This window comes from Strix aluco, chromosome Z (genome assembly GCF_031877795.1).
Source record: "Strix aluco isolate bStrAlu1 chromosome Z, bStrAlu1.hap1, whole genome shotgun sequence".
NCBI classification, from domain to species: domain Eukaryota; kingdom Metazoa; phylum Chordata; class Aves; order Strigiformes; family Strigidae; genus Strix; species Strix aluco.
This window is the reverse complement of record NC_133971.1, coordinates 1398560-1423964: the sequence shown is the minus strand read 5'-3', so window position 1 is coordinate 1423964 and position 25405 is coordinate 1398560. Positions and strand designations below refer to the sequence as shown.

General features: G+C 39.0%; 1 protein-coding gene across 8 annotated transcripts in view; it reads right to left on the bottom strand.

Moving 5' to 3' along the window:
• MCTP1 (multiple C2 and transmembrane domain containing 1) overlaps positions 1 to 25405 on the bottom strand; it is a 278735-nt gene that overhangs the window by 70781 nt on the left and 182549 nt on the right. For all 8 annotated transcript variants that reach the window (XR_012621495.1, XM_074811508.1, XM_074811510.1 and 5 more), the window contains one exon: positions 24441 to 24560. Coding sequence is in view for 7 of the 8 variants with exons in the window: in XM_074811508.1 (XP_074667609.1) it covers positions 24441 to 24560 (120 nt within the window). In the remaining variant the exon portion in view is untranslated. The remainder of the gene's footprint in view (positions 1 to 24440; positions 24561 to 25405) is intronic.

Below are 25405 nucleotides of genomic sequence, written 5' to 3'. Positions count from 1 at the left end.
TTGTTAAAATGTCTGTCATCCATGTAAGAGAAACAGAAATGAGCTGGGCATTAAATTTGCATACAGCCCCAAGCACAGAGGTTCCTGCATGTGTAGTGTTCTCCTGTTCTTGATGATGGGCATATCTGGCAGGGAGAGTCTGTCAGGATTAGCTCAGGAAAAAACACCCCCAAGGAGATAATTTGAAGACATACTGAGAATTTGCCTCAGTACATGAAAATAAACATGAAATTCACTGCAAACTATGCACACTAAAAGTTACCACAAACACTATGCCACACACCAGGGGATAATCTATTTCAGCTAATTAACACACAGCCACACACAACACTGTGAGAAGTGGTTGCCACTTAGGATTGATTTAGGTCTTGCATTGCTTAAATAGACTTGGAAAGAAAAGGTCTTTTTAAACGTTCAGACAGAGAGGAAAAAAAAAGGTAAAATTAAAGTGGCTGTGAAATAAACAGGCTCAGATTCTCTTGATGGCTGAGCTTTCTAGTGAGTAACAAGACAACGTAAGGACGTTACTACTCCTTTTATAATAAAGGTCCAAAAGGTACGGTCCCCTTCTCGATTTTAATGCTGCTTTTGACAAAGACAATACTAACACCCTCTGTTCCAAGTTACAATCAGGATTATTTTTTTTACTTTATAGGTAAACCTGCGTTAACGGAGTGTGTCTTTTAACAACAATACTGGCTGCTGAGGTAGAAATTAGTGTAACTTAAAATTCAGGTAGAAACCAGACAGATGTTACACTGCATGTGATTTTTTTATAGAGGATTGTATAACCAATATGTGAAAACAACTTGACTTGAAACCACCTAGCATGAGAAAATGAAGTATTTCTCTTTCCTCTCCTTCTCTTTTTCCCCAACCCAATCCTCTTTTCCTTTCAATTTTTCTTGTTATGAGAGAAAGCGTGATGCCATTTCCTAACTTCTACTTTCTTAACACACACACACACACACGAAGAAAATAGCATGTCATATCAGAAGTAGGACGTGAAAGCACATCTCCAAATGTTCACAGCTATGTATCTTATTAAGCATCTTTACTACTCTTAAATAGTAATTGAAATTATTCCAAGGATCTCGTGTACTTCTGCACTGGCCTGCTAATTTAGTTATTTCATGGACAGTTCACACATACTACTGAAGAGTAAATAAAATAGATATGACTGAAAGAAAATAAGAAGATTGCTCCCACACCCATAAAAGGTTTGAAGCAGGAGTGTAAACCTCGGTAATAAGGAGAGGTCATGGAAGCATCCAAGGAAAACTGAGGTGCCATCTGTAGCACTTTTGGGTTGTGCTCAGCTGGACTTGACTGCTGCAGATCACATCGCTCGGGGAGGTTCGGTGACAGAGCACGGCTTCAGTCTGAGCCAGCGACAGCCACGTCCCTGGGCACCTCTGCTTGGCTCAGCGGCTGAGCACTCAGGGCCCGACACCCAGACTGACGTCGTGCCCGCGGCATGGACAAGGAGTTTGGGCTTGACTTCAGGCTCGAGACCCCCACAGATGTGAGAGTAAAGATAGAGGGGAACAAGACTACCAACTGCATGAGAACATGAAACAAATCTAAATGCTGCCAATCCTCCTCAATTAAAAAGGATATCTTCCAACATAGATATGCGACGCTGAAACGGAAAATAAATTTTCCAGTACTTAAAGGGGCTACAGGAAAGGGGGGAGGGACTCTTGATCGGGGGGGGCGGGGGGGGAGGGATAGGATGAGGGGAAACAGGTTTAAACTGAGAGAGTGATAGATTTAGGTGAGATCTAAGGCAGAAATTGTTCCCTGTGAGGGTGGTGAGGCCCTGGCACAGGTTGCCCAGAGAAGCTGTGGCTGCCCCCTCCCTGGAAGGGTTCAAGGCCAGGTTGGACGGGGCTTTGGGCAACCTGGGCTAGTGGAAGGTGTCCCTGCCCAGGGCAGGGGGTGGGACTGGATGATCTTTAAGGTCCCTCCCAACCCAAACCAGTCTGTGGTTCTATAAATTCCCTCCATCCAAAATGTCATATTTCAGAGTTCAGTAAGATGAAGAATTAAAATATACAACCAGAGCTGTAACTTTTGGAAAGCACTGGATAAATGATAAGATCTCTATCATAATTCACCAGCAAAAGTTGTGAAGCTCTGTCCCTAAGAGCCACCAAGGGTGCAGGGCCTCAGCCTTGACACTTCTGCTTCAGAAAAAGGATCATTTCCAGATGGTTGTGAACAAGCAGCACCCAGCTAATACCCGACTGAGGGAAGGGAGTTAATGTACGGGCAGTGCCTGGGCAATGTGTATGCCCCGCTGCACTGGCCCTGTCTTCCGAAACTGTTACTGCAGCAAGCAGGCATCTTTTAGGACAGCAGGGTGAATGTGTTCTGTTTCATAGAATCACAGCTTCTCTGGGCAACCTGTGCCAGGGCCTCACCACCCTCACAGGGCAGGGTTTCCTTCTTGGATCTCATCTAAATCTCCCCTCTGTCAGTTTAAACCCATTTCCCCTCATCCTATCCCCACACCCCCGATCAAGAGTCCCTTCCCCCCTTTCCTGTAGCCCCTTCCAGTCCTGGGAGGCCGCTCTAAAGTCTCCCTGGAGCCTTCTCTTCTCCAGGCTGAACCCCCCCACCTCTCTCAGCCTGTCCTCACAGGGGGGTGCTCCAGCCCCCCGAGCATCTTCGTGGCCTCCTCTGGCCCCGCTCGAGCAGGTCCGTGTCCTTCTGCTGTTGGTGCCCCCAGAGCTGGACCCAGCACTGCAGGGGGGTCTCCCAGAGCGGAGCAGAGGGGGAGAATCCCCCCCTCGCCCTGCTGCCCACACTGCTCTGGGTGCAGCCCAGCACACGGGTGGCTTTCTGGGCTGCCAGCGCACGTTGCTGGCTCACAGGCAGTTTTCCACCCCCCAACCCCCCCAAGTCCTTCTCCTGGGGGCTGCTCTCCAGCCACTCCTCGCCCAGCCTGGGTTTGTGCTGGGGATTGCCCCCACCCACGGGCAGGACCTTGCCCTTGGCCTTGTTGAACTCCATGAGGTTTGCACGTCCCCCCTCTCCAGCCTGTCCAGGTCCCTCTGGATGGCACATCCCTTCCCTCAGCGTGTCCCTGCACCACAGAGTTCGGTGTCGGTGGGATCTTGGTGAGTGTGCCGCGATCCCACTGCCCATTTCATGGACAAATATGTTAAAATAAAAATTTGCAGAGTGCCTCTGAAGGTCTAACAGCAACCAGTGGGAAAGCTGATCCGTTATGCTTTAGTCCAACAAATTTAGTCCACCAGAATTTGAGCCAGAGTTGATTGTGCAATGTCAGGCAGGGACCAAGCTTTGATCTACTGTTCTCCTACTTGGGACCCTCACTAGACAGTCGCTTGGTTTCACCGCCAGCTGTCTTTCACTTCATCTCCTTCTTTATGTAGTTCCTAACAGCTACTGACATTTTCCTCTGGTCAGAAAAGCTGTTCCTTGATCATAAAGAATCTGAGAAAAAAGTATGGGCAACAAAACAAATGATGTTTTGTCATTTGGCCAGTTACAACTAACAGTGCGGGGAGAAAAGCAGTCTGTTATGGGTAACCAGGATGAAGGGGAACCATTATTTTTTATCCCAGTAGGAGGAAAAACTAAACTTAACTTTTTACTGGAGGGCGATTTGATCTTCCCAGTAAAAGAGAATTAACAGGAGGATGTTTCACATAATACGTATATAAAGAGAAGCAAAGGTTTAGAACTATGAAAAGCAATTTTGGAAAGTCTGTTCTGCTAATTACAGCATCATTAACCATGATTATCCTTAAGTTACCTAAAGGGTGGGGTTATTTCTGCACCTGCAGGTAGATGTTTTACTGGTACAAATGGAAAAGTTGGGTGGCAAACTCATTGATTGATGGCAGAAATGAATACATTTCATTTCAGAGTAAAATGATTGTGAGCAGAAGGACAAGTTATAACACGGTAGTACTGTTGATTGGTTTTCTTCAGACTTCAGGTTAGTAAGGAGTTCAGTAAGTAACTAGCAAAAGATTTTAAAAACAGGAACACAAGGTTTCTTGATTTGATTATGAAGAATTCACTCAGCAAGAAAAATAGTTTTAAGAATTCTTTGGTGGGATTGCTTCTTGGCAGTCCCAAGATGCATAGTGACTTCTGCACAAACACCATGGATCAAGGAGAAACTGGATAGTAACGGTGCAAGAAAGGTCTTTCATGGATTAATTTATAGTAACTTTTAAGAACCATGAGATTTCCAAACAACCCTGTTTGTTGTTTTTTAAACAGCTGAATATTTTACAGTAGGGGCTCTTAGTTAATAGATGTCTCGATACAGATGGGTGAAAAAATCTGGTGACCTTTCTTTTATGAAGGCACAAATAACCTGAAAGGGTCCAGCTATTTCAGAGAGCAGAAAGTCAAAAACAGAGCTGCGTTTACATCCCACCCTAAAATAGCACCACATTAAGATCAAAGATTTCAGATCACAAAGAACTGCCCGTAAGCCTCTTCCGTTCTATTCTCTCGGATCTTTATTCCACTACACTACAACCTGAGGGAACAGCAACCCAACACTAGAAAATGAAAACCCCTTTCCTAGCCAGGACAACACCACGCAAATGGCAGAAATTCACATGGCGGCAGAGACCCCGCAACAGCCTTCCCCATGTCAGAAATCCAGAAAGCAGCGGCTTCTGGATCCCCTCAGCCCCAACCCGAACTGTATGGACGTGCCATTTCTAAAGTATGTCACCCTTTCTCCCCAAAAAGAGTGACATCACTGGCAGCCTGCCCCAACAAACCAGTCTCAGCCACAAAATCTTGATCAAAAAAGGGTGTAAGCAAGTGGAGAATCCAATACAGTTAAAATCCTGATGCAGAAACAGCCTAATGAGAACAGAATCTGGCCGTGGGTTTTTCACATCATGCAACAAAGTAATACCAGTAATCCCCTAAAACACTATTTCAATAATGTTTATCCGTGTCAGATTTCAAAAAGAAAAATACATTAAAAGTAGGACCACAATACTCAGTGTCTGCTTTGTGAAAGCTTGTGATTGCATTCCAGTTTTTTCCTTTGAAAATTTGATCTTGTGTCTTGACAGTGACAAATCGCTGGTTCTTCGCTCAGTGGACCTTCCTGATAATAGCAGATATTCTTCCCCAGGAGAAGGAATATTTCAGGTAAACACATTCACATGGACTGAGCCTGCCCTTTACTGAAAAAGAGTTTGATCTAATTGCTTGAATGTCATCATAGGACAGAACATCTTAAAATAGATTACCAGGTAAATTTTAAATGACTTCAAACATTAAAAATGCCTATTTTTCTTAAGATATTGTTCACAATTATCTGTGAAATGCAAGTTTTACACCACTGTAATACCCCATGCACAGTGAGAGCTATGTAGTGCTCATATTCTGAATAATTCTTAAAAAATAATTAGTTCACTTTAAAAAAGCAGAAAGAGAAAACAGGGTAGAAAAAACTAAAATTGCACTACAGCAGTTTTAGCATAAGTTTATAATGAAGTATTGTTTTATACCCTCACTTGAGATTTTCTTTTAAGTTTAGAGGAATCTACCATAGAGGCACCTAAGTGTATTTCTCTGTAATCTTCCTGCCACAGACCCCAACAGATTTCTACCTACTGCTAACTACGAAAAGTTAAAAAAGATAACTTATAGCATATCCTCCAGACAAGCAGTTAAATGGTTTCCTGTCATGTTTTCTGTAACCTTATTTTTTTCACACACTGAGAACAGAAATATAGAGAACACACTACACAGAAGAAAACCTACCAGCCTTGCCTGTAGACGGTTAGTTTTTCCTCGCTACACAAATTGATACCCGTGTATGACCTGCATATAAAGTACCTGACATGAAGATGTGCATTGCTGTGAGGACGTAAAAGGGGATTTAAAAAAATAACGCTATTAAAACAAGATTTTTTTTTTAAATGTATAGATGGAGATGTTTCCTTCCCTCACACTATTTTTTTTTTTCCTTCTCCTGTCTATATGAGTATATGCTTCTCTTTGGCAGAAGTCAGTCACGATGGGGTCCTCTTCCTAGGTGTCCTGCTTCCCTCGGGGACCCCCACACTGGAAAATTACTCCCTTGTCTAACAAGTTACGATATGAGCATTTGCTATGAGCAGCAGATGCCTTTCTAACTTGGCCACCAACACGACAAATTGAAGCAGGGCCTTCAAAAACAAGTCAGCTTTTCTTGTTAACCATACGGCACTTGCCCAGGCAAAACAACCAATAAAAACCCACTCTCTTCTCAGTTTTTTTAATGCTTGGGTTCCTGTAACAATTTGAAAGATGAGGAGGTTTGCATTTTACAAAAAAAAAAAAAAAAAAAACCAACCACACAACAGACAAAGAGTGGCTCGGTGTGTGTGGGAACTCAATCTGTGCCTCCCTCCTCCACGACAAAAATGCCTTCTATTCTAACAAGAAAGGGAAAGGCTGGAAACTCCCATGCTGATAGTCCTGATCTTTTTCTGCTGCTACAGTGAGTCAAAGGTTAGTTCCCTCCCACCTGCATCGCACTTTGCTGCTTCTAATACACAACCAAGCATTCAGACAATACGATTAAAAACCAGTTTGTTCATGGGAGGCTCTCTCAGACGTTCAGTGTTCCCTTCTCAAATATCCCAGTCCAGCACACAGACAAAATCATTAACTTGTACATTAACAAGAGCTTTGTATGACTTTTTTTTTTTTTTGTTAAACCCTGCCTACTGACTCTCAGTAAAATGAAATACAATCTTAGTAAAATAGAGTAAATGTCAATAGTTTTATTCAGCATACCGTGATCATGGGTAAGGGTGATAACCAGATCTTCTTTGGTATGACCTCTTAGGAAAAAAACAATAAGCTTAGGGACATTCTGCATTACGTGACATAAGAGCAACTCTGAACAAAAATAAACTGTCATTTTAAGAGATGGTATGTTATTGCTGGGTTCTGGAAATGGAAGCAGTGGTATTATGAAGCATATACTGAGGCAAAAAAAAAAAAGAAAAAAAAGGAAAGTTAAACTCTAAGATAATTTGCAGAACAATTTTCTATCTGAACAGCCCTGGATTTAAAAATAACGCCTATATTCCATTTTTTGCCATTGCATATTTTTTTAAGTTGAAAAAGCAAGAAGTAGCAGCAGGGGTAACGGGTCACCTCCCCAGCGCTGACAGCAGGGTTGGCGCTCTCCCGGCATGGCCGGGTCCTGCTGTGCAGTGGCTTCGGCGAAACGTGCTCACCGCCAACTCCAGGGACAGCTGCTGGCTTGAGTAAGTGATGGATCAAGCCCACGGTGAGGAGGATGAACGGAGTTTGCTTACAACTGTAGAGTTTACCTTACCGACCAGCTAGAAGAAAATGTGAGACGGAAACGTAGAACTATGCTCATGCACTAATACCTGATGGACAGTATGTTAAAACAAATAATTACGAGAGAACGCTGCACTTGTGAGGTTCCTCATGAGAGCGATCTGTGGTGCCTTCCTCGGCCCATCCCACAGACAAAAAGGACACGTCTTAAGAGAGAAGTGAGTCAGAAGGCCAAACAACTTAATGCGTAATCTTTAGGCTACTGTTTTAAGATCACAGATTGTCATCAAAGTCTGGAAATTATGCAAATAGTACTAGCTACATTTAGAGGTCTGCACAAGTAAAGACTTCCCGACCTAAATAGTAATTGTGTCTCAGGAAAGGCAGTGATTTTTTGCGTGATGCAAGGGTGCTACCTACAGGCTTGAGTGGAGAATGACATCCAGGGAAGATTAGGAAAAAATACCCTATCTTTATGGGGAAATAGCACAGAACTAGCATTAGCACTAAACTAAATCCTTCTTAACTTCAGGCTAAAGGACATATGTTTTACTGACATTTTTAAAAATCCCTAATCCCAAAGATTTTTGGTTAACCCAATTTAATCTTAAACCTTCCAATGATGCTTATATTTTTCTATTTTTCTCTATTTAAAACATTTCCAATATCACGAAAAATAGGCTAACTTTCTTTTTCAATCAACAAAATTTAAATAACCTCCACACTCTTCTGACACATATTTCAGATGTATTTTTGTTGACGCGTAATTTTGGCCATTAATATTGAAAGATCACATTCAAAGATTACAATTAGTGCTTGGTCTTGTAAATACATTAAGTTGCCAGGCAGGAAGTATTTGTCACCATATTAAATATATTTCTGTCCTGTGTCTCTTGTATAACCAACGCTTCATTCAATACAGTGCAACCGTATTGAGAATTAGTGACAACAGCCTAAATACAACAGTATTTCCAATATTTCTGAGATTACGAAGAGATGCTTGGGAAGCTCCATTAATCTAAGTGCATGCTTTTTTTTCCCTATGTCTTTTACAGTCGTCTCTTCCCCAAGCAGGTCAGACAAGGCAAATACTTACGCATATGTGTAAATTTACTCCTGGGGACAGCCCTACTGATTTGAATTGAACTTAATGACACGAATTTAACTGCAGAGGCTCAGTTTGTTAACTTTTCAGAACAAGGGTCCCTATGGCGTGCCCACTACCCTGCAGACACCACTGCAGTGCACAACCAGCAGATAATGGTAACGGTAGTAGCAGCAGGAGCAGCAGCATCCTCTGCAATTTATGATCGGCTAAGATTCAGCCAAGCCATGCACTTCAAAAGTAGTACATTCTGGCTTTCAAAAAAAATTCTGACATCCTTCCTTCCTTTTTTTTTTTTTAAGAGGAGAACAGTTTCACAAGTAGCATAAAGACAGAAAAAAAAAGATTATTAAATGCATTTTATATTACATAACACTAATAGCTGAGAGTATTTTTCTTTCCAGAAACAGAATTCAGCACTTCTGTATTTGAAGGCTGTATTTCTAAATCCACAGTGATAAAAGGACATCACCCTGTCACAAGTACAATTAGATCCATTTTAAAATCACTGCAATGCTGTGAAAGAGGGAATGTTAAAACGGGTCTTTTTTGTGTCCATTTGTCTGAATTCTGAATACCTTTTAGGGAGCAAATGTCAAGATGTATTTTTATTTGCATCAAATAATTATGACAATCAAAATTAATAATCTGATGAGCTGAAGAAACGTTTTATTTTACATCTCAGTTCAACAGAGCATCTAGATTAAAGCACTTTTCTGAAATAGTTTGGATAAATTAGCAATTAATTCTAGCTTGGCTATAAACATTATTAGAAAGGAAAAAAACCCCAACATAAGCTTTGTTTAAAATAAAATCTCAGAGAAGAATCAACAGTATTGATGTATGCTACAATGCTTTAATGAAATAAAAAGTATTCAGCAATGATACACAACTTTTGCTTTATTCTTAGGCAACTAAAATATCTCTTATGGACAAAATATATTGATCCTGCTAACATTGTTACTGACTTGGGATTCAAATTATTTTGCAAAATATTCAATTATTCATGATTTTCAGATGAAATTTCAAGAATAGTTTTACCAAAACCTATCAGCTATTCTTTTTCCTATTTTTAGAAATTGGGAAAAAAAATTGTTTACATTATTTTAATGACATTCTACACACATATAATAAATATATAAAATATATCACAATTAAATGAGCTCAATTCTATTTTAATTAAGAAATAATCCTGAATCATTTTTTAATAGAAGTGTCTCACTATAATTAAAGTGTTCAGAGGACATTTAAATGAATGTTGAAGAGAGAACCACACAAGCTGTAACAGTATATTCATAACAACTTTGCTCTGAAATTAATATTTAATGAATTTTAAAATACTTTATGCCTCCTATATAGTTGTCTGTAAATTATTTTAAGTTGCCTTTCCCACTTTCCCACTGATTGAACTTATTCATATTTTATACAGTTCATCCAATTTTTAATTGCATCAGAAAGTGCTCTGTGAGCACAGTTAATGGTAATGTTCATGGGTTGCTAGAGAAACATTAGTAAAGGGAAAAGTTCCTACTAGGTTTCTCATTAGACTAACTAAATTTTAGATCATATGCCCACAACTTTTTATTAATTTTTTGCCTGTGACAAACTAACGTATCAACATATAACCTTATTTGGTCCCTTCTAATATTTTAGATACAAAAACAGGTTTTCTTCCCCTGCTAGATTTTCTTAACCTGTAACTGATATTAAATTCTTACAAGAAGTGGGGATGGCACATGTCTACAGCCCCTCCCTTGTTTTATGGTAGAAGGAAAACAATGGCTTGTTGATTACTGCAAAAATATTTCTGATAAGAAAAAAAAATCAAAATGAATCAGTCACATGCAAACATAATTCTTAATTTTTCTGCATGCATATGCAATACATGCATTTCCAACTTTTAAAACTTAACGACTATTACATAAATTGTAACTGACTTCTGATGTAAAATAATTCTAGTTAAACATTTTTATCCTGCTATAGTACTTCATGTGTGTCCAAACATTCATTTGTTCTTTGAATTGCTGCGACGCTATGTTGCATGAAGTTCCTACCAGGAAAACCGCTATCACTTTTTTTCTTTGTACTTTTCCCTGAAATGATCACGAAGTTCTTCAGAACACCAATCAAAACTTAAAAAATAAAATAAAAAACATTTCCTTTATGAAAGCTTGATGACCTTTGACATCATTCACTATTTAGAAACCCATAAAAGAATAGATAACAAATATATGACTCACAAATTATCAATTATGAAAAACAATCTGGGGTAGAATGCAACACTAATGCAAAAAGATGGATTACTTGTCATAAACCAATAAAGCTTTTGTTTGCGAATCCAATATCCCATTTCTTTCCTTCGTGTTGGGAAACTTAAAATGATTTTTAAACTGCATTAACTTAAAAAAATACAACTATCATAAAGGTGAACACTGAAAATGCCCCCAGAAATAATCTGTCATTTTTTAACCAATTTATATTTTACATTCAACTATCAGTTCTAAAAATCAAAAGTCAGCGGAGACCAGATCCATCACAGAGCAAGTGGATAGTCCTGTACTTTAGAGGTGGGTGGGGGTGTCGGTTCCACCACCCGGATCTTAAAGTGGTCTCATGAAGTGCCATATTTGTCACTGCCAGGCAGACAACAGAATTTAATTAGTCTATAACCACATTTTAGAGCACAGACACCCTGTTTTAAAGCACTCCTCCTGCATTAGAATTCTTCAGGGTTTTGGGTTTAACTTTGCTCTCTACAACTTGGGGGAGGGGATTATTTCAGGTTTTTAATAGAAGAAATGTAAGAAAGAGTGGATGCCTGCAGAAAACAAAATAAATAGCAGCCTCAGAGTACCACAGTGCGGTGTCGTCAGCTGTTGAGGGGTTACCTATGAAAAACCCTGGCCGGTGATGCAGCAGAGAATTCATTACGCTCGCTGACTGGCAAATGACAGGATTGCTCAAATCTGGAGATAAACCGAGACGAGCTCTATTTCCATCCAGAAATCACGAACTCCCTGCTCAGCCTTTTGCCTCCCCTGCAGACTGTGCTTGTGGCACAACGCTGATGGAAGCGTACCAGCAGGAACGCTACCGATGTTTATAAAAATAACTGCTGTGTCTCTCAGTTCTAGTTTAATCTGTGACTGCCTTTCCACATGGACCTTTTGCTCTGCCTCGCCAGAATCCACAGTCCTCTCCGGCTCACTAACTTTGGTCTGATCAAGTGGAGACACCTGATTTAAAACACCGCCAGATACAGTTCTTAGCTATCGTGCGCTGTGAGAAACAGTTGAATGATTTAATTAAAATAATTTAATTTAAATTAGGCGTATTAGACATTGTAAGTAAAGGAGCAGAAGGGTGAGCGCAGTGATCCAGAGGCAATGAAGCATACTAACCCGAGATTCCCAGGTTCAGATCCCGGGGTCAGATACGCACTCGCTGCTCCCAGCTTCAGCTGGGAGTGTGCTGGAGGTGGCTGCCTCTGCTTTTGGGAGAATGGAGGAGCAGGGTTGTGTGTCGGGGGGGATTAACTACATTGTCACTCACTAATGACAGCTGCCAGATGATTAGAAACCACATTAAGTTCTTAACTTTAACTTTGCTAATCAGCAAGATCAAACTCCTACAACCGGATTGGATTTTTTCCTATTAAAAAAAAAAAAAACAAAAAACATTCTATTGGAAAAAAAAGAAAAAGAATATGAAGAAAGTAGTTTGCACATTAGCTACCTAATCAGGTTGTAAGGCAGTGAACAAGCACACCGTCGTAAAACTGAACTTTGATGGAATGAAACACTTGACTGATTTGGACCAGCTTCAACAGCACCATTTGCAAGGGCTAAGTTTTCCTGTGTGTTCAGGACAAAGGTTTTAAACAATTAATATTGCTTCTTCCTATCAAATGCTGACAATCAACAAAAGGGAAATGTTATTTAAGCATTTTGACATCATATTCTTCAAGAAAGTGAAACCTGAGAACAGCAAAGCCCTGCTACATTTACTGTGAGAATGGAAAAAAAATAAACCTTGCAGAAAAAGATCTGAGTAGCCTTTACCATAACCGTTCACTGGGTAGGCTGTTGGTCAAGGCAAAATACGGACATTCACTTTTGGGAAACTTGTAATTTTGCCATCTTCTCCATACAGACAGAAACCTTACTTCTTCAACTCTACTTTTAAGGCAAATTCAAAACAAACGGTTAATGGTAAGGCCGTAATGAATTTTTTTTTTTTTTTTAACCTATGACTCTGATAAGGCCGCTCTCGGAAATATAATGGTTACCCAACCCTTTTTATGGGCTTTAACAAACCCTTACTTCTGCCTCCTATTCCATACAATGTAGACTCTATTTGCACCCGTGCAGGACTAAATTACAGATAAAGTTACAGCAAATTTGTTTTCTCAAAAAAGCAGTGAGGCCTAATATCCCTCGAGTAATAACAGCCTTGTCTTTCATTCAGAAGTAGGACTGGAATAATTTTCTCTCAGAAACAACCGTTTCTCCCCGCGACAATGGAGCCGTTCTTGCGGCGCTGAATGGGAGGCGGCTCAGCTTGCAGGTGCTGGGCGGGGAGGCGGGAGGGCGTCTGCCCGGGCTGTGGTAGGTAACTCCGCCGCCACCCACCACCCATCTCGCCGGCCGACGGGCTCCTCCGCTCCCGACACGCGAAGCAGCGTGCCCGAGCGGATCAATAATTCATAGGGTTGTATCTCGCTCGTACCGATGGAACCAAGGTAACTAATAAAAACCTGAAGCAGCCTAGGAACAAAGCAAAAATGTCTCAAAAGGTTAAAAAACCACAACCCACACCCAAAGTGATCCCTGTATGTGAAAGGAATACTTACATAATAATGACCTACCAGCACACTAAAGTTATTTTCCAAACGTTCTAGCTAATAGACTGTGATGAATAAATAACTTTTTAATGTGTTTCACTGGAGTTGCACTAGGGAATATTAACATCCAGTGTTAAAAACACCATTCAGATTGATGTGAGGCTGTAATGCCATGAAGACAGTGACATAATACAGAAACAAAGCTCAAAAAAGATATTAGATTAGTTACCTCTTCTTTAAAACAAATCACTCCAAAATGTTTCCATGTTTACTTCCTACAATATTGTGATACTATCCTAAAAGATGAAAATGAAGCACATTTAGGGAATAAGCATTAAGTGTTGTTAATGTGGCCTTACGCTGTTAATCATTATCTTGGGAAAATTATATTGTGTTTTATATACTAATACTATGACATTTTTATTAACTCATAATCCCTCTGCTAACAGTGGTGCTTTAAGCAAGTAATAATTAAGATGGCAGCAAATATTAAAAATACCTACTTTTAAATTTTTCAGTCACATTACAGGGATACAGTATCTACTGGTACTAGAGATTCTTTAAGGGAAAACAGCAAAAAAAAAATTGTATATCAAGCAAAAAATACTCTTTCAGGAAAACGGGCTTAAATAATCATTAACAGTGTCCCTTACAGTACTGATCACCCATCTTCAAAGGAATTAGCTGATTTTAATTATTAAAAATACGCTTTTCCTGGAAAATGGAGGTATTTGTCACTGGAAAATAGAGTTTCAGACATGTACACCTGTGCCTTCTGGTCTGAGGTAAGGAAGAGATTTTTCCTCTTCCTTATAAATGAGCACCAGAAAGAGACAGACCTCAGGAGAGATGGAGCGAGAACAGAAATATCATACAAGCTGACTTTATTAAGATGAGAATACTCCAGAAAGGAGCATCTCAAGCTACACAGACACCACGCACTCGTATACTTAAAGACTGAGGAGAAATATAACGAAACAGCAGAAAATTGTGCATTAGTCCTGCCAGGGCTACTATTAGAGATTTACCTTCAGCTTAACATGCTTACCCCTCAAGTTATGATTTAGAGAAGACGAGCGCAGAGAATCACAGATATGTATTCACAGTGGCTGGATTTTTTTTTTTTAATCATAGTTTTCCCAAGTACACAGTGTCACTTCCTGTAGCGATGAATGCAAAATATGTATTTAGTATATCAAAACAGAATTAATTTTATTAATTTTTGAGCACATTTCTTCACTATCTTTTTATTTTTTAATGGGGTTAGGAAGTGTCTGTCTCTGTTCATTAACGATCAGTGTCTAGTGACGGAGGCCAGTCAATTAGGACTGGAACACAGGCACGTCTAATCACAGCTACTATACGACTGTGGAGAGAAAATCGTGTCTCCTATTCAGTCGGTGCTGCACGCTAATTGCCCAAGAAGTTCCAATTGCATAATACCAGTTTTAACAGATAACTCTTCAGTGCTAACAATAGCTGTGAGAGCAGTGGTCAATCTCAAATAAACAAGACTGAATTATGCCAGTTTATTGCTTCTGCAGATCAGTGGGTTCTTCTTAGAGTACTTGTCTCTCTGGGAAGCGGTTGGTATCTTGTAACTTCAGAGCTACAGTAATTGTGCAGATGTTATTCATGGAAATGCACAAACTCCGACCTGCCATGCAGTTGCAAGTCTATTCGGGATCAGCTGCAGCCATTTGGCTTACAGTTATTAATTTTTTTTCACTTCAGGAATAACTCTGGTCACAACTTTAGTTATCTCTACTGGATAAGTGTTAATACTTATTCTGGAATAAATAAAATCTACCAGTGAAACCAAAATCAATTATGCTTTTAAATTACGTCTCCTTGTTCACTGTAAAGTAATGAAGGTATTTGGGGCTATAAACACTTATTATTTTTCTTTTGAGAATTAAATAAAGTAAAAAAAAAGAGAAAATCCGTTTCTATCAAACAAGTTGCTATAAGGGTTACAGGCTTTTTACTTCAAGGTGAACTGAAATCTGAACTGAAATTCTCCTTTCTTGCAGAAACTAAATCACTTACGCATGACACTTGGTAAAAATTTAATATTCTGCCCACACTCTGAGTGTTTCATGTATTAAAAAACTATCTAGACAACATTGTTTCTTGTATTAATACTTAACTAAAAGGATCTTCAAGGCAATTTTTGCTCCTTTTTATATTACTGTGACCCGTACAAAAAGTTACTGTGTGAGATAGGCCATTGCAAGCACTCAACCCTTACCAATAACATGGCTAAGGCCACATGAGGATTTTCTTCACAACTTTGCAACCATCACTTTGGCTTTTAATTAAGAAATTTAAGCAAATATTCTGCCTAGACAGTAATCTGCTGGATGCAGCCTTGTCACCGAGATCTGCAGCCGCTGCCTCGGGCCAACACCCAGGAGGGAAGGGTGAAAAGCACCTGGAAAGGTAGTTCAGGGAAGCATCATTTTTCTGAAAGAATGGATTTAATCCTAGTTCTTCAGGTATGGAAAACAACCTGGATGGAAACAATGTTTACCCTGACTAAACTATACAATAAAGATTACATTAATAACGTGCTGTGTAACTCGTGCCTAATTTAGAAGAGAAACAAAAAAAATCCACCACTTGCAAACTTAAGTGTTCTTCTGTAACATCACTCTTCAGTGATTTGTCCCCTTGAAATTAAGGTGGTCCACTCAGTACACAAAGAGACACATTACCCCGAGCAACAGACAACTTCTAGTGCTACTGCTTCTTCACACCCTGCCACAAGGAAGCTTCCCTAACTGTGAAAATAAGCAGCTTTCCTAGTTTGGTTGCAAACGCCCAGTTCCTTCACAGGACTTTCTGACACAAACCTGAATGGAGTTTAGGTGAAATTAAAGCTTCCTGCATGGAAAGTCCACCTCACACTGAGGAGGAAGGCAGAGGGGCCACAAGAAAGGGGACAGCAGAACGACACAGACGTTTTCCACTTTGATATCCAACTGTCCTGAGGGGAACAGACTAACCATTCATTCTCCCCGCCAGTTCTGCTGGGTTTGGATATCGTCTTCACCACTCACCAGTTATATCCAAGTGGGATGCAAACTTTCAAACTCCCTCTGGTCCAAACCACCCGTTTTTGGAATGGGAAGCATGCAGCATCTCTCTTTTGCCAAAAACATAGGGTAAAGCTGCATGTGGCAGACAGTCCCACTTTAGGAAGAAAGAACAAAACTCCCCATGTAACTTCTGCAATGGTTACTTAGGGGTGGTTTTTACTTTGAGGCTTTACTTACAACAGCAATAAAACCAATTACTGTTAGTCATACAACATGTGCAGCACTAGTAGAAACAAAATACAGTCTAAGAATTTTTTATATTAACAGTCTAGATTTCACATTCTGCAATCAAAACTGAAATTATAAAACTGCACGTTAAACAATATAAGCTGCACAAATATTTTCATGATGCATATTTGAAGGTACCTTAATTGTTTTCATTCCAGTAAAATCCAGCGTATTGAAAATCGCTTGTTTTTTCTTAATTCTTCCACCCAGGCACAGATGCTTACAGTATCACCTACCAGCTACACACCTACTAAACATGCGACTACTCTACAGGGATAAAGGCACTGATGATTCCTGAAGGACCATTAGGAAGAAACTGTTAGCTTCCATCCAAACAGGCTGTCCTTTTTAAGCCTTTTGCACATCTTATGTTCAAAATCTTTGAAACACTGTTTCTCTGTTTGATTTTTCTTACTTGGGCTTTTCTCACTAGTATGCAACTACCTGGTTATTGCTTCTTTCTTTACTATACTGGGACTTTTTGCCAAATATTACATTATAATATTTTAACTATTGAACGGCTCAGTAAAATCAGTGTGTCCCATAGTCCTTCCACTTCAAAGCAAACCATTATAATACCTACCACTGCTAAAATAAAAAGGGAGTAAAACACTCTTTGTAACATGATTTTATAATGTGTTAGTTCTCATATGACTCATAACTGAAAGATGATGAAAAAGTAAGATATTTTACAATCCACCCATGTGCACTATTTAAGTAATGAAAGTTTAAATGGCCAAGATTTCCTGCAATGACTGTGAAATACCAACTCGGGGAACTCAGTGATGATAGTGTACACAGCTACTTTCTCCTTAGAAAACCATTACTAAATAATTATCCAAATTTAATATCAACGCTATCTGAAATCTTTCAAGTGCCAAGTTTTTTATTTAGGAGAGTTTTGTGCACTCAAGAGGAAAGTGAAATTAAGAATACATGATGCAATGCCACGCTGGGTCCAACGCAACCCCCCTGCAACTCTTCCAGCAACACCAGGTACCTGGGGATCACCTTGAACGTGACTTGTGCTACGGGAAAAGTACCGCAGAGCAAGACTGAAACTCACACCAACGGGCTGCCTCCATTTCTACCCACATCACTGCCTTAAGGGGAAACCTAAGCTTGCTTTTAGAACTTTTTAGGCAACACTAAATACTGGACAGTGATTAATAGTTGTTGCTGATTTCTATAATTTTTGATCAGCTATGTTTTTGTGCAACAGATCTTTTGGTGTATCAAGCTGTAACAGCATTCTAAAAGCTTTGCTAATCAAATACTCTCACTGCAAAGTTAGTTGTCAGTGTTCTAAGTAGGGGGAAAATAAGTGGGAAGAATGGTCTGGCAGTGAAGGGACAAGTCCAAGACTTGAGATTGCCATGCTCTGTTCTGCTGTGTATTTCCTGTTTGAGAAATCATAAAATAAGGAAAGTATTTTCCCACACTGCATAGGCATTTTTCAGATTGAACACTTTAAGATGATGACGAACTCAGAATGGAGTCTAGGTAAGTACCTAAACCAGATAAGCAGGTAAAATAAACACCTAAAGGAGCAATTAAAGTGCCTAACGGTAGAGCCGGTGCCATTTGAGACACCTTGGGGTGGGTTCCCCAGTCACCTGATGGTGGTGGCAGAAGTGACACAGGGCTGAAGACAGACACGTGCCCTCCTGGAACTGCAGCTGGGCGGCACACAGGATGCTCCAGATTACTGAAAATAGCACCAAGTCTGCACTTGGGCAATGAATCCCGCTGCTAAACTGATTTAGCAAGTAGGCATTCACTCCATAAAGAAAGTAAAATGAAAGTGATTTTTTAAAAACAAAACACTAGAAGAAATTTTTAAGTATATAAATATTGCCCAGTCCTTCCTCGTATCAGATTTGCAAACACACGTGTCAGACACAAGAAGTGGATTGATGACACCAGCTATTTCCACACCAGCATCATTACTGAATTGCTATAGTTAAGTACAGAGGGGTTTTTTAATCACTGGTGGTGCTGGTATGTTCTTTAGGTATGAATGGTTAATGGATCTCAGTGGTCATACGCACCAGGATCCGCTACATTTTTTTTCTTTCCCATCTCACTTTCTAAAATCTGGCACACAGTAAAGCATTGCAGAAGCTCAAATCCCACTGTATTTTTGCAGCAGTCTCATATTAGTTCTGCTGTTCTATAGAAAATCAGGAAAGAGGAAACAGGATTTAGATCACTTTTTTTTTTTTTTTTTGGGTCTGCTTTACTTCTAAAAGAAACAAAAGCACAGCAAAGCAGTCTACTGTATGCTCTTTCCTGCTGGTGAAGATACAGCTGACAAAAAGCTGAAAGACTCTTGCACATGTGTGCAACCTGCATCAGAAATGAATCTTGTACCTGGCCTTGCCACTGCCATGTCACTTTACCTCTGAAAATCTCTTTTGAGATCAGGCAGCTTTGACAGCAACAGGAATTTTTGGAAAGGCTTTTTTAGGATGTAAGAAGTTTTTGCAGCTACCTTAGCAGCACCAATTTCTTCCACTTTCAAATTCTAGACAACAGGTGGCAACGACAATCTGACGCTCCACTTCACCCAGGTTTAGCAAAAAACAATTTGAAGGTATTTGTACGTTATATCCTCATTATTGGCATCAACAATGGCAAAATCTACACGCTCTTAAATATATCTGCAAAATTCTGATTCTCTTACAATTACAGTGTGAGAAAAAAAGGAAAATATTTAATAACTAACACAAGTGCATTCCCACTCTTGATGGAACCATATCAGGTCCCTCCCAAAACACAATTTCTGTCCTTCAGCTTTGAGTGAAAGCTGCTCCTGAAATACACAGTAGCAATAATTTCCCTTCTTAATAGGGAAAAGCTAAGCAAGTTGACAAAATTACTTTACTGTCTCACTTCCTGCGAGGGACCAGCTCCTTTTCCTCCTGTTTCCTTCTCAGTTTCAATGAATTAGCATGACACCACCACAACTAAATGGTGTATGTGCAAGAGAACTAACGCTTAATCAAAGGCTAGGGACGGTATTATGTCATTTTCACACATGAATTGTGTAACGTTAGAAGACAAAGCGAAGGTGAGTTAGACCTGACAAATGACTTGGATGCAGGGTGGGTCGTTTTATCAATATTTCAGAGCCTAAGAAAGAAAAGTATTTTCTATGAGGAGGCGTACACACATATAGAAGGATCCAGAGGAATAACAACAGGAATAGGAGAACATGTTCATAGAAAGCTTTAATTTGAGGACACAGCAAAAAGTATGCGTGATTGGGTGAGGGTACTCTGCTTCCAAATGAGAAGGGAAACAAGTTTATTTTATGAGTAACAGTTAAATGTTCAAGCAGGCAATTACAGTGCTTTACTGAGGCCATTTTGGGATACCAAACACTTTGAAGATTATATATTCCCTCATATTTCATGTTCAATGTACCTCTAAGTAAAATATGTGGTTCCCTTTAGTTACTCAGTTATGAATTGTACTTTAAAGGCAAGGGGACATTTTTGATAATGCACATCTTAAACTTTTCATTAAACTACCAAATTTAAATTCTACCTTTTTGTGCACTCTGACATTTTTGTCTGGCATTTTCATTAATTTTGCGACATACATAAATGTAGCTGAAATGTTAACTGATCAATACTTTGTCTCTCTCATGTAGCACTAGAGCAAAGCTCCCCAAGGACCACGTAGCAGTACAGAAATTAAATGTGTAAAATATCAAATGTTAATGTTAAACACAGCAGCACTTACTGTATAACGACTGAAAAGGCTAAAAGAATTCCAAATGGACAGATGGTAGCACAAATTATCTACAATCACATTTAAAGATTAAAGTTTGTCCCGTAAAATAATTCATTGACTCACGTTGAAGTGTGTCCTTTTACTGATAGCTCGGTTGTCCAATTATTTTTGTGCTCATTACAGTGAGAAATGACAGTATTGGAAAAAAAGAGTGTACACTTTTTTCCCCCTACGTTGCACCTACTGACATCTGCAAGAACACAAATGTCTGGTCAAGAAGCTGATGGAAATTAGGCCCAATTTAAAAGACATTTCAGTGCCCACAGTAGATTAATCTGAAGAAAAACCATCCCCTTTTGCATACTCTAATAAAGTTCTGCCTGAAACATACCATATTAATTATTGAATTAAAAAATATATAAAAACGAACTGCTAAATAATTCAAAGGTCTGTTTTAAATACAGAAAATCATGTGAATTTACAGCAAAGGCTCTCTCTACGTATTCTATTATTTTCCATTGCATTTAGGTGCTTAAGAAGCATAAACACAAGCACATAACACATTCCCGATCAGCCTCTAGATATAACAGGGCTTATATGGGATATAATAGAGCTGTTCTGGAACTGAAACGTTAATTTAACATTGTTGCTATACATTTCCTTTATTTAACAGGAAATAAATGTGAAAAAGAAGGAGAGAGGATTGAAACTTCTGATGGTTAAAATCCAAAGTCACCTTCTAGCCAGATCAACCTATGTTTCATGAGCTATTTACAAAGACCTTCGAATATATGAAAAATAACAGCTAATAATACATCACTGTTATAACAGCATAAAAATATAAAAAACTATGTCTGCGCAGTTATTCTTCTGCCGTGAATTACTGAGGCACAGAAAAAAAAAAAAAATATTGGAAGTCAAAACCTTAAGCCATTCACACAAAATCCCCAGTGAAGGCGATGAGCTTACAAAGTTCAACAGGAACAGGTAAAATACTGTTTAGTTGAGGAAATGCGTAATTAAGAACACTGAAAACTTAACTTTTAGGTTTCTGTACTAGGTACAGCATGGGCAACACTGGTCATGTTGCTGGTACCTTTGGACAGATTTGAGAAAGAACCATCCTAAACCTTCAATAAAGCATTTCCTTTCCTAAAATGTCCCAAATAATGTGAAGGTTTGAGACAGTTAAGTTCTGGAGTACAAATAATCAGGAAGCCCCTTCAACGAACACTTTAGTCTCGGCGGCTAATATGGTGACTCTCCAAAAAGAACGACTTTGAAAAGAGCTGCAGTGAACACTTCAGTGTGCAAAGAGCATCAAGCAGACAACTGTAGCTTGTTATCGAGTCACCATATTAATCAATTTATCTGTGGGTTTCCAAGAGTAGTCCTTCTTTCCTTCACATTAATTACAACTAACTTACCGCATTTACGAAAACTGGGCTAGTCTGTCAGAATTTCTTCACTTGTGGTCTTCTGAAACTGTGGCCCCATCAGAAAGCAAAGACATGGGGTGAGGTACAAGAAAAGGGCACGTGCAACTCTAACGCCAAGAACCTGGGGCAGGGGGAGATCTGCAAAACCAACCCTCACATCTGTGACTTGTGTGAAATGGCTGTAAATCTGTATCAGGACGTTATCCATCACAGTACATCTTCAAATCCAACAGGAAGGAAGAAATGGTTAGTTTAAAAGTTTACTTCTTGTACGTTATTTATTAGTCTGCCTACAGAGCTGGAAACCTCCAGAATGGCCTATTTCTCATCTCCCTTCTGGCACTGACATTTCACTGTGACATTCTCCAACCTCCGGGAGACAACTTCAAGAGAAGATACGATTTGTATACTAGTGAAGAGATGAAAATGATACATATAAGTACAGCTTTTTTATAGAATCCATTAAATTCCAGTGTAACCTCAGTGCAAGCATAATTCAGCATTACACGTGCAAGTGAATCACTCTCAAGACTTTTCAAGGGCCTCTGACAGCTATGAAACTCCAGAAACCACCTAATCCAAAACTTACGCTCATGATAGAAGTTCATATAGCTTTGACTTGGCTAACAAAAACTTATAAATGTTTTTCCCAAGAGAGGGATGATTTGATCCTTGGCCAGACTAACATCAGGTTGAAAAGCACAGGATGCACTTTGGAGGCAGAGCAGGAACACATCTGTCAAGTCACTGCACTGATGCAGACCTCACGTGTCCATAACTACCACAACCACCACTCAGCAAAACAAATACTAAAAACAGACTAAGAAAAGCAGTCTTTTGATACATATAAATATATATATGAATAGAATCAGGAACATGTTTCTACTGCAATACACTGTAACTACAATAACGACATATACTCACTACAGACCTCCCTGCTCAAATTCTGGTTTTTATGTATTTCCAACTACTTCTTATGACACTGAATTTCTTCTATGATCAGAAACAATTACATTTTCACAGCAACACAACTTCTTCCATGGCCACAGCAGTGCACCATGAGGAAGAAATAATTTCATTCACCCCAAAGAGTAAGCTGTCTTTCTATCTCCCTTCTTCCACCAATGACACGTTGGGTGTTTCAGATCCGTATTACAATCAGATTTGGACAGATGAGTATTTACTAACTGGAGCAGTAGTAGCAACATGAACATTTCGGTTTTACATAGAAACATGAGTTTTCCTATGAAACTGATCATTTTAACCTGAAATACTAACAGACCGTCTTTCTAAATTAAACAGTAGCAAGTATATTCAGATTTTTGCACATAGTGTCGTTACTACAGATGTCAGTAAAAGTATAAAAACCCTGAGAGTTTGAACAACACGTGTATCTCTTATACTCTTGATGAACATTGCAAGCAAGGACCGACAGCTTGCTGCCATCCTTTGACAGGATACAGTGCGGTTTAACAAGTCACTTAGTACAAATTGAGCCCTGCCAAAAGAAACTTCCTGCAAAACAGCATGATTTAGTGACACAACAAAGTACCCCATTTCACTGCTACCATGCAGCCAGCTCCAATGCCTGGTTTGATGACTCCAGATATGAGGCACCTGAGCTTTAGGCGCCCAAGCTAGGAGTACAGTCAGCAGACTCCCTCTATAATTATTCAAAGAAAGACTGAAAACATTCCCTGCTCATATTCATGGTGGAGAGGCTCGTAACTTCAGTATTTCAGCCAACTTAATAAATTTAGATGTTCCAGAAAGTGTGTCCATGCATAAATTTTTACTCCTAGTGGGACTCCCTCAGGCAAAAAACAAACAGGGACTCTGGTCGTGTTTGTAGTTCATATGATTTTGAAAATAAAAAGATATTCATCTGGGAAACACAATATAATCTACAATTATGCTTGGAATTTTCAAAATTTAAGAGGAAAATAAAGGTTAATATTAATGAAGCTAATGTTTATGGAGAAATAGCAGTTTCATTTAAATCACTAAAAATGAATTCACTAAAAAGTGAACTATGACCAGAACTTGATGTCTAAAAGGTACTAGTTTGTTTGCATTAATGATTTTAAAGTTGGTTTTATTCTGGTTTGGTTTTGGTTTGGTTTTTCTTAACCAAGAACACTAAATCTTAGTAAGGAAGAAACTCTGGATTCAGAGCTTTGTCTAAAAAAGTTACAGGCGTAACATATATTGATATGTAGAGGAGAAAATAGCATTGATTTTATATTCATGGTATGTAAAAGCATTCATGAAATATTCAAAACAAATTTCAGAATAAATATGCAATATACAAGGGAGCCAAACAAAATTTAACAGAAGTAATGTGTGAGAAGCTCAAGATAGATCCATAGTTCACTGACTGTATTTTGAGTTGTATCACTCGCTTATGTTATTCGTACAACTAGAAAATTATAGGAAAAAAAAACTTTCTAACTTGTTTGTGTGACATTTTAAACTTAATTGTTTGGTGTTTTTTTTTTTTTTTTAAATGAATAAACATGACTTATGGTATCTTCATAATGAAAAGTTTTAAATAAAAAAAATGTCAGACACCACCCCCCCCCCCCCCCCCATCAACACCGTATTATCTTTCAGCCTAGAACACAAATACACCAGGGTGACTAACAATAATATAAAGAAGATCATACCAAAAAAGCAGCGAGACTTCTTGGGGGAGAATCCCAGTCAAAGCAACTGCTAATGTAGCAGGCGGCATTTATGAGCACCATGATACAACGCTTCATCCGGATAAAGTTTCTTAACAGTAGCTGTTAAAAAGATGAAAGAATGAAAATGTTTCAAAACCCCAAAAGCTTCAGAAGAGGCTCACACCTACAATATTGTCATTCTTCATTTCAGTGACGACTGAGAAAATAACACGTGGAGGTCTCTAGCACACAAATTGAGAAATATAGTTTGAAATTTGAGAGACTTGGAAAAGAGAGAATTTGTTAGTTGTCTCAACTGATATTTGTTGAGTTTAATTCTAAATGGTACACAAATTGTCGGTCAACTTTAAAAAGCCACTTGCAAAACTTCACGAATGATTTTGTTATTAAGATTTCAGTTTTATTAAGTGGGCAAGACTTTCCCCGTTATCCAGTACTTAATAAATTTTGGCCTTTCTTAATAAAAAGATGCGGTAGGATACTAAGTGGAAACCATGCAAAATTACTGCTCTAATCTAGTTAAGACCACCTGCCCCCTTTACATTCCATTTTTCCCTCATTTGTGACAAATTTGTCTGCTGTGATGTATTTTGACCACGTTTTTAAGTATTTACCAAAGTAACTTTAACTGCATAAATTCAAACTATACAGAGGTGAGACGTAACAGTGCTGGGCTTTGATTCAGGATAACCCTTAAATCCTCTAAAACGGCAATACACTTGACAAAAAAAATGGTGGATAAATCAGTGAATGATTCAATCTGTGTATTGAGTACATAGAAAACACTAGGTAGGTAAGACACATTCACTCTCGGAAAATGTGGATGTTTTAAAATGCAACCGCATCAGTCAGACATAAAGATTCCCTTTTCCTCCCTGCCCTAAGTGGTATTGTGGTGGGGTATCCCATGCGAGCTAATTTAAAAAAAAAATAACCCAAAGTGG